The sequence below is a fragment of the Haemaphysalis longicornis genome, unplaced genomic scaffold (genome assembly GCF_048455015.1).
Source record: "Haemaphysalis longicornis isolate Haplotype H1 unplaced genomic scaffold, Haemaphysalis longicornis Haplotype H1 scaffold_741, whole genome shotgun sequence".
In the NCBI taxonomy this organism is placed as follows: domain Eukaryota; kingdom Metazoa; phylum Arthropoda; class Arachnida; order Ixodida; family Ixodidae; genus Haemaphysalis; species Haemaphysalis longicornis.
In genome coordinates this window covers 63,512-73,380 of record NW_027526432.1, presented here as the reverse complement: position 1 = coordinate 73,380, position 9,869 = coordinate 63,512, and the positions used below count along the sequence as shown (strand labels likewise).

The following is a 9,869-nucleotide window of genomic DNA, read 5'->3' as shown; positions in this document are numbered from 1 at the left end:
TTATTTCACAGCCGCGTTTTATACAATCCAGCCAGTGACGTCACCTCGGCCCGCGCACCCTGGTGCGCAGCCGCAACAGAGATAACAGATAACACGACATCTCCCTTTTTTTTAAAGGGTTTTCAACACAACACAAAAGTAATCTACAAAGCCCCAACAGAAACAAGTGAACGTATCAACTGTAGCCATATCGCTCTGGCGGTCTTATTTCGCGGCCGTAACATGTCACATAACCGCCCGGCCTTTGTGTATTCAGCGGAGTGGCCGGCGTTAGATTCAACGTGGAAGGCTCTGAAGAGGCGTTGCCTTCCTCGGATTGCCCCGTAGCGTTGGGAGTGGCAGGAATGTCGTAAGACGGGGCATGCCCGCTGGTTCGCTCACTGTACCTAACCAATGTCCTCCTGTTTCTCTCCAGCTCCGCTCCGTCATCGGTCCGCACCCTATGCGACCGAGGCCTCAGGGCTGAACTCAACACCGTTGCCGGCTTCTTGCAGTCTTTTATCCACACCCGGTTTCCTGGTGCGAGGGGTGGCAAGGGGGTAGCCGCATGGTGACGGTCGTAGTCGATCATTTGCTTGTTCCGAACTGCCTCGTCTCTGCTTTGAAGGCTCCTGAAACCCCGAGCCTTTGATGGTACAAGTTTTTTCGGATGCACCGGGAGCGTAGAGCGTAAGCGCCTGCCCATCAGTAGCTGGGCTGGACTTGTGCCCAACGGCCCAGGGGAGTCTCTATACGCCAGGAGGGCTAGGTACGGGTCAACCGATTTTTCCAAGAGCCGTTTTACAGTTTGTACCGTACGCTCGGCTGCCCCGTTTGATTGCGGGTACCTGGGGCTGGATGTGACGTGATGGAAGCCGTAACTGGCCGCAAACGCAGCAAATTCTGCAGACGCGAACTGAGGACCGTTGTCAGTCACAACAATTTCTGGGATCCCGTGCCTGGCAAATACGCTCTTCATTTGTACAATGACCGCCGAAGAGCTTGTGGAAGATAATAGGGCGAGCTCCGGATAACGAGAAAAATAGTCTACGACCACAAGGTAGTCTCTTCCGCGCAAGTGGAAAAGATCAGCTCCTAGCTTTAGCCAAGGCAAGCTGGGAGACTGATTGCATCATCGGTTCGGCTTTTTGAACGCGCAGCGTCGCGCAGTCCTGACAACTATTAACCAAAGCTGCCAGCTCGGCGCTGAGACCTGGCCACCACACCGATCCCCGAGCCCTTGCGCGACATTTCACAATGCCCTGGTGTCCCTCATGCAATGAACGGAGAACTTCGCTCCTTAGACTCCGAGGCACCACCAAACGAGACCCATGCAGAAGAACACCGCCACATATCGTGAGGTTTGCTCTTTGCGACCAGTAAGGACTCAGCCAACTGCTTACTTTTGCGTAACGGGGCCAGCCTGCCCTACAATACCAGCGAAGTTGTTTGCAAGTCTCATCTTTTTCTTGCGCCCTCATCATTTTGTCCCAGTGTGCTGAAAATTTGAGTTCGCCAATACAGCCTTCTACGTGGCTCGACACTTCGCTGCAACCTAGCTCTCCCATCGCTAAACCAGCTTCCTTGCACGGCCGGTGCCCGGGAAAGAGCGTCGGCGGTACCAATCTGCTTTCCTGGGACATAAGATACCGAAAAGCAAAATCGCATGAGCCTTAATCGGAACCTTTGTATTCTGGGGGGGCAGCACATCAATCGGCGACTGCCCCAGCAGCGATACAAGCGGTTTGTGGTCTGTCTCAAATTGAAATTCCAGCCTTATCAAAAAACACTCGAGCCTTTCTGCCGCCCACGTCAGCGCCAGCGCTTCCTTTTCTATTTGCGCGTATCGTTGCTCCGTTGGTGTTAATGACCGAGAGTGATACGCAACGGGCCGCCTTTCGCCGTCCGGCTGCACTTGCATCAGCACACAGCCGAGACCTACCGACGATGCGTCGGCCGACACAATGGTGCGCAGCTTGGGGTCGAATTTCGCGACGCATTGCGCCGAGGTGATCAACGCTTTTAGAGCCTCGAATGCTCTTTGCTGAGGCGGGCCCCAATGCCACTCTCTGTCTTTCAAGAGCAGACTGCGGAGCGGTGCTGATACGTCAGCAAGATTGCTCACAAACCTTGCCAGATAGTTTATCATGCCCAAAAACCTGCGTACATCCGCAACACTTTTTGGCGTAGCCATCTCGTTTATGGCGTGAACTTTTTTGGGATCTGGCCTGATTCCTGAAGAATCGACCACGTATCCTAAAAACGCTACCCGTGTGACACAAAAAGAACACTTTGCCCGATTAAGTGTCACGCCAGCTTTTACGAGCCTTTCGAGTACTGCGTGCAGCCGTTCGTCGTGTTCCTGTTCCGTTGATCCGTAAACCAAAATGTCATCCATTAGGTTCACCACCCCTGGGAGGCCCTCCAAGATTTCAGCCATTTGCTTTTGAAAGTATTCCGGAGCCGAGCTGATACCGAACGGCAGTCGCGGGAAGCAGTACCTACCGAACGGAGTGATAAAAGTTGTCAGCTCCTGGCTTTCTTTTGCCAACTTAACCTGGTGGAACCCGGAATTGGCATCCAATTTCGAAAAGTATATGGCCCCCGCCAATTGCCCAAGGGCGTCATCTATAGTTGGCAACACAAACTGTTCACGTAGGACGCTCTTGTTCAGCTGGGTTAGGTCCACGCATATTCGCACTTCCCCGGATGGTTTTACTACTGGCACTATTCCTGCACACCCTTTAGTCGGACCGTCAACCTTCCGAATGACCTCACTTTCGACCATTTTGTCCAACTCTAGTTTGATAGGGTCCTTTAACGGAATGGGTATTCGTCGAGGTGTAAAAATTGCGAAGGGAACCGCGCCCTCCTTATGCGAATGGTGTATTCGCCGGGCATCGTGCCCAGGCCACGAAAGAGCTGCGGATACAAGTACTCGTACTGTTTATCATCAACAGCATCAACAAATTTGACCACACCGAGGGCTTCAATTGCTGGGAGCCCTAGCAAAACACACTGCAGTGACTCAACAACGTACACTGTTTGTCGCGCGGTTTTGCCTTTCCAAACTATCTCAGCAGGAAAGGAACCCTTAACATCAAGGCGCTCATCTGCGGCGCTTCTCAACACAGCTTGTGATTTGTCTATGCGAGGCGGAACACCGGGGAAATCGGGCGGAACGACAGTGACCTCGGCTCCCGAATCAATTTTTGCACATACGCGTACATTGTTAATACACACTTCCGCGTATCTGGCATTACAGCTGCCGAGTGTCCCGAGAAAAAATTTTTGTCCTTCGCCTTCTAGCACAGACACGCCCACCTGGTTGTTTTCCTTGGACTTCTGGCAGACCCTGGCGAAATGTCCTTTGGTTCCACAAAGGTGGCACCGTGATAACCGTGCGGGGCACCGGGTTCTCGCATGATTCTCACGTCCACAGAACCGGCACCCTGGTAGTCGGCGGTTTTCTCGTGACCATGGCTGCAGCGACTGTCGTTGTTCGGTGGTGCGCCCCTTCCGGTTGATAAACGGCTCGCTCGGTGTCCGTTGAATGGTGCCCAGTTCTCCAGTCGTTGCCTCGTTGCTGTCGGCCCGAAGTTCATGTTGCTGTCGGTGGACTGTTTCCTTGAGTCTGGCCTTCGCTAGAGCGGTCACTAGCGTAAGAGTGGCATCCATCTGGAGAGCTTCTGACAGCTGTGCGTCTCGGAGGCCTACGACAAATCTGTCCCTGATCATGCGCTCCCGGAATTCTGCAAATTCGCAGCGGTCGGCTAGCTCATGCAGGGCTGTCACAAACTTGTCCACGCTTTCTCCGGGCTCTTGCTTCCGGCGATGAAAATTAGCGCTTTCGTAGACTATGTTCTTGGCGGCCATGAAATGAGCGTCAAACTTTGTCTTCACCACCGCGTAGCTTCGGGACTCTTCCTCCGTCAGGCCGAACGTTTGAAAAATTTTCCTGGCCTGCCTGCCCATGGTGTACAACAGCGTCCTCACCTGGGCTTCCTCCGTTCTGTCGTTGAGCCCCGATGCGTAGCGGTAGTCGTCGAAGGACGTAATCCATTCTGGCCACTCGGAAGTCCTGTCGAAGTTGAACGGCGCAGGCGGTGGCAGGGCGGCCGCTGGTGGGCTGGCTGCCGCTTTCTGGTCCGTCATCGTACGAACGAGTGCAGGGTGAATGCCGCAATGCCACCGAGGGAGAGGAGGCTCATCCCACTTCTGACACCATGTCGTGTCCGCTCCTTTGGGAGCGGTGATGCGAGCAAAAGACTGACGCCACTCCGATGTAGCCGCAAACAAGAAAACGCCCCGTGTTTATTTCACAGCCGCGTTTTATACAATCCAGCCAGTGACGTCACCTCGGCCCGCGCACCCTGGTGCGCAGCCGCAACAGAGATAACAGATAACACGACATGCAGAATCTAGAATAAGCTGAAATCAGGAGGCCTTATCAAATACTAAACTCTTCAAACGACATTTTTTATGGTTTGGGAACTCCTACCCTGTATATTTCGAAAAATGCATCCGCCGAGCGATCAGCTGGTCGTTGAAGTCGAAAAACAAAAGGAAAGTGAACGCGCAGCTTTTTTGTGGAATTACTAAAGCGTGCATTCCTTGATTTCGCTCCGCATTTGTACACAACTATAGTTAATCGTACCCCACACCCCCCACCACCAGGTATGGCTAAATAGAAGGGAATATTGCATCTAGTTGGTGAGCTCAACCAGACGAACGTCTTTAGCGTTTCAGAAGCTGCACTGTGTTTTTTTCTTCCCGTACGAGCTATTTTGTTTCTTCTGGACTTGCAGACCATTTATTTTCCCGTTTTTTTTTATAATTAACTATCCTTGGTCCTTGCTATTAGGCGTGATGGGCGCATATTAATTTAACGACGCGCTCTCCTGTAACACACTCAACATTTTCGCTTAGCCTATCGATGCCTATAAAGAGAGGTTCCCGACTGACTGACCGACTGACTCATCAACGCCCGGCCAAACCTGGTAGGTCTAGAGACTTAAAATTTCTCGAATACACTTGCGTCATAGCATAGGGGCTCACTAATGCGGAATTTTCGGAAATCGCACTTCTAACTAAGGAAAAGGGAGAAATTGTGTTTTCGTAAATTAGTGATTATCTCGGTCACCCGTTCACATATCGACGTGCTTTTTGATGATATGTGTAGCCTTTAAGAATACCCAAAAAGTAGTTTTAAGAATTCGCCCTAACCAACACTATCGAGTTGTTTCCGCGTTCCGGAACAAAATGGGTCCTCCTAAAGGTTTTAGTTTTTGCCAACATATGTTACTCACGTGCACAAATGCAGAAAACAAATTTTAAGGATTTCGCCCTGCGCCATCGGTATCAGGGCCAAATTTTATTTGCAAATGACATGCCTGGCGAGCCAAAAAGGCCTAACAGGTGGTATCCTCGCCTAGTCAAGCTGCGGGTTCAAACGGATTCAAATTTTATGCACACTGTGATTACGGTGTTTGAGCTCAATACTGCTGAGAAATTAAAAAAAACTACACCACGGAGAGAGTGGAAAGCGGTGAAATACTTTTTTCAGGTATCAATTTTTGCTCAGCGCACGCCATTTCTGATATTGAACTGATTTTTATTTTGATAGGTAATTTACTCAGGTATCTTTTTTTTTATTGCAAAAGTTTGCTCTGCAGCATAAAACGGTGGAGGCGAGTGTGTTTAAATGTACGTGAACAGGAAGTTTTCACTGAGAATGTCTAAAAGGCTCCGGTGATACGGTCCAAAGAGCCATCGTCTGTAGTCGGGAGGCCGGCCTGGGTTGAGTCCCACACTATTTAGTACTTGCTGTCGGGAGCGTTGGGGGCCACGGCAAGTCCACAGAAGATGGTGAATGTCTGCGGTCGATGCCGACGTGGTGCAAAATGGGCATGTCCGACCAAACGGAGCCCGTCGATCCGGGGGCCAGGTGTGGGTGACCGCTGGTGTAAGAGCAGCCCCGACGCGAATCCTTCGTAGCGCCACCTCCTCACGGCGGGTGAGCCCACCAGGGAGGTTTGATCCACACGGTGGAATAAGTGCGCGTGTGGAGCGCCGAAGGTCTTCTTTGTCGGTGGCCAACTTTGACATTGCGTCAACTGGAAATAAGGGCAGTGGATGCGTCGTTGGAGGTATACGGGTAGCCGCATCCGCCTGTTGCTGTCCAGGGGTCGATGTCCTCTGGGCCCAAGTAATCTTCACTCTGAAACTTAGGGCCGCAGCCTTCGCGTGGATGGTTTGGGACATGGGCACTTGATGAAGTACTCTCCGGAGGTCTCGGACTGCTTGCATTGAATCTGTAAAGATGTTGACAGGTTACGATTGGTCTGGCCTCAGCAGCTCTATAGTCGTCAATGCGTCGAAAATCGCTTTGAGCTCAGCAAGTGTTGACGGGGGCCTCTGATCTAAACACTGTTCCACAACATATCCCCATGACACCCACCTAATAGAGGGAATCAGGATTTCGGGAAAACGGTGTGTTTTTACACATCCCTCGATAACCACACTGCCCGTTGTTATTTCCAATTCGTTTTTGCTTGCAAATGGTGCCAATCCACTTGCCCAAAAATCGATTTGAGGATTTAGTCTTAACATGCGGATAAAAAGGCCAGCGAGGTTTTTAAATTTACAACCCTCTTGACGTGGAATTCAGTTGGATTTTCTCGCGTACGCATAGCGCTCGCCATCTGTTGGCACTTACTGCAACCACGCGCTTCCCGTAGGAGCCCGTGTCATTTATCATAAAACTGTGACCGATCAGCATCGTTCATACCTGCGTACATAACACTTCCCATGGGTAAGGATACCTTCCCTAACCCAGTCCGCCTCCATCGTATGTTTCCAACGCAACCTCTTGCCGAATGCAAGTTCTGTTTACGACCGGAAATCTTCCTCATATCATATGAGAGTGCAAGCAAAACCCCAATCTCCCCCTTTTTCATCCCCCCTTCCCACCCCTGTTCTGTGGGAGAATCTGGTGACTAGCAGCGATCTGGATGTCCAGACAATTTTGGCCTCTAGAGCGAAAGCTGCCCGCTCATCACATGGCTGCCTGAATTAGGGAACCACTCCCACTTCACCAGCGAAAATAAAACGTTTTCCACTCACTAGTCACTCACTCACTCGAGCGCACCATCTTGGTGCAATTTGTTTAGCGAGAGTTGCAATAAAACGCGAGCTCCAGACGTTTCCCATTACCACGACACGCCTCCGGTTGGGGCCCGTGTATTGGCTGCAGGCAGGAGTTCCTAATTGTTTACCACTGCACGATGAGCTAGCCAATATGACAACTAACAAATAACTGAGAACGTGTTATACCTATTCGTGTCATTAGTATAAAGATCCACCCGGGCATCGCCGGGTACTACCACTAGTATCGCCATAAAAGGCACAAGTTATTGTCAGGTATTGGATAATCCCATCCCAGAATAATATTTTTATACGACGTATATATTCGAAACAAAGCCGCATTCATTGTCGGCGCTGCAAAACAAAACACACTTGTCACTGTGCCAGTATCAGGTCTAAACGAGGCGACAATAGAATTCACTTGTGCTGGCATATTCGGAGGTGACAGTAGTGATATGCTGCTGCTTTCGCCGACACCCGTAAGAGCGCCCAAGAAGCGTTCAAAAGCGCGTCCCCGCGGATAGCTCTTATTGGCCTTCCAGCACTCCACCAAGACGCGGCTGTTTTTTGAAGGGCTCTAACTGCACTATTTGCTTTAAAGATGTCACCATAGCAACTTGTTGAAGGCGCCGAAAGGCACAAAGAAGAGAAAGAGAAACAAAACACTGCTTGAGCCCCTATCAGCCACGCAGCGATCATCCCGTAAAGGCCTCTAAACGGTACCTCCGTCGAGGGCGTTCCGGTCCGTCCAAAATCATTCCGGCGGCCGGAACGCGCGGCGGAAGGCGAAAGGGGTTTAAACGGTACCTCCGGCACACCGCGCACTCCGGCGCCACGAGAGCCTCTCTATTGGTTTAGGCTACCCACCAAGCGGACCAATGACAACCTGCTACATCCTCAGAGCCAAAACAGCGTCAACAGCGCCTCTTTTTGGACAGCGAGCATTCATCGAAACAGTTTCTTGAGCTAGCCAGGAGGCTATGGCTAGCAACACCGTTGGCTTGTTTCAGAGCCGCCACTGCAATCCGCTAGTCCGCTGGCAACCAGACACTAGGGTCTGATCACTACCGGCCTACCGGCAACTAGCGTCTGTGCTTTTTTGCTGGTGGCAGTGATTTTAGTTCGTCACCAGATGAGTACTCCTGTGAAGGAATGTTTAGTAGCATACATTCAAAATGCGCCTCGAGTCAGCTTTCCCCTCATGGCGGCATTTGTTGTAGCCGACACCGTGAGGCAGAAGCGACTAGTGGCTCGTAGACATAAGCCTATGCGGCAGATACTCAGAGGACGACGTAAAAGCAGTGAGTACTTCACGTTGGTCCAAGAAATGAGGGTTGGTGAAGGCCAGGACTTCTTCGAGTACTTCCGGATGTCGGTTGAAAGGTAATTATTTTTTTTATTTGCACTTTCTTTGCATCCGTTTTTGTGACACGTGCGCGCAATGTTTAGCGGGGAAGCCGCGCGTTACTGCTAACCTTTATGAAATTAAAGGGGGTAGGGACAAACAACTGGCTTGACTTCGCGATATTGCATTCAACAAGTCTGCCCGAGTAATGTCTACTTTTGCAACGGGGTCATCATACAGATGGTCGTGTTTCATTTATCCGTCTACTATTTCTGTTCGGGCCATGACCGTGTAAGCATCTTCGTATGTGTAAACGCCGGTACAAGGGGACCTGCATGCATAGTGTGCCATTGCCCCCTAGGACAACAAATGCTTGGTGGGAAACACAAACTCGTCTTCTTTCATAGCAGTGTAAGTCGGGAAAAAGTGGCTGCCCTGTTCTACCCCGTACATTGCTGAACCGACAAACTTCTATCCACGTCCATTGCCGTTCCCGTTTTACACCTGCATTCTGCTGTTGCCACCGTGCAGGTTTGACCGTCTCCTTGCTTTGGTGAGCCCACTGATCCGGCCAAAAAGGGTGACAAGAGTCACTGTGTCAGCCGGAGAGAAGCTCGCCTTAACGTTGAAGTAAGTTTGAGCTGTTAAATTTGAGTATGCAGTTTGCTTTTAAAGTACAGCCGGCTACTTTTGCAGTAATATCACAGGAGAGTTGACCGGCGTCTGGGTCAGTGCTTTATCACAGTGTAAAGCGGCAAACGAGCGAGAGTGCATCGCATGCACAGAGCGGTCCCGCCAGTGCAAACGTTGTCTGCTCGGCTGTTCCCGCAAGCACAACACAGCCCCTTTCCACAAGTTGTCAGCCGCCTATCTTGATTGCTGGAGCGGTGACAGTAGTTTTGTGTGCTCCTTGTTCACAGCAAGGCAGCTGATAACCAGCGGAAAGGGGCTGTGTCGTGCTTGCAGGAATAGCCTAGCAGACGACTTTTGCACTGGCGGGATCGCTCTGTGCATGCGATGTACTCTCGCACGTTTGCCGCTTTCTACCGTAGTAAGGCACTGACCCACACGCTGGTCGACGCTCCCGTGATATTACGGCAAAATTGGCCGGCTGTACATGTTTTGACCGAATTATAGCTAAGAGCAGTGCTTGGGTTTACAAGTCTTGTCTTTTGTCCTCCTGAACTTCACACTATAGTTCATACCACAAGCTAGATGCAGCACTGTGGAGGCTACATTGTTGTCAACCGCCCACCCCCTCAGGGCGCCGGGGCCTTGCTGTGCCAGAAGGGAGAAAGGAATGCCCTTTCAGGACCCCCTTCATGACGAGTCAGGCGCCCTCAGTGGGTGCACTATTGATAACAATGTAGCCTCCACAGTGCTGCAGCTAGCTCATGGT

The 9,869-nt window shown here is 51.1% G+C and overlaps 1 protein-coding gene across 1 annotated transcript; it reads right to left on the bottom strand.

The window, feature by feature from the left end:
• Positions 1-440: 440 nt before the first annotated feature.
• LOC144148054 (uncharacterized) lies at positions 441-4,385 on the bottom strand. Its single transcript, XM_077679651.1, has 2 exons — positions 3,110-4,385; positions 441-516 (listed from the first exon to the last, which is right to left on the bottom strand). The coding sequence occupies exons 1-2, from the start codon at positions 4,132-4,134 to the stop codon at positions 441-443; spliced, it is 1,101 nt and encodes a 366-aa protein (XP_077535777.1). The 5' UTR covers positions 4,135-4,385.
• Between the last annotated feature and the right edge of the window lie 5,484 nt (positions 4,386-9,869).

Excerpts from the sequence above, each read along its gene's own strand:
- LOC144148054 (XM_077679651.1), bottom strand. The coding sequence starts at position 4,134 with ATGACGGACCAGAAAGCGGCAGCCAGCCCACCAGCGGCCGCCCTGCCA. Across the intron at positions 517-3,109 it reads ATAGACAAATCACAAGCTGT|GAAACCGGGTGTGGATAAAA; the intron begins GTTGAGAAGCGC and ends CCCTCGCACCAG.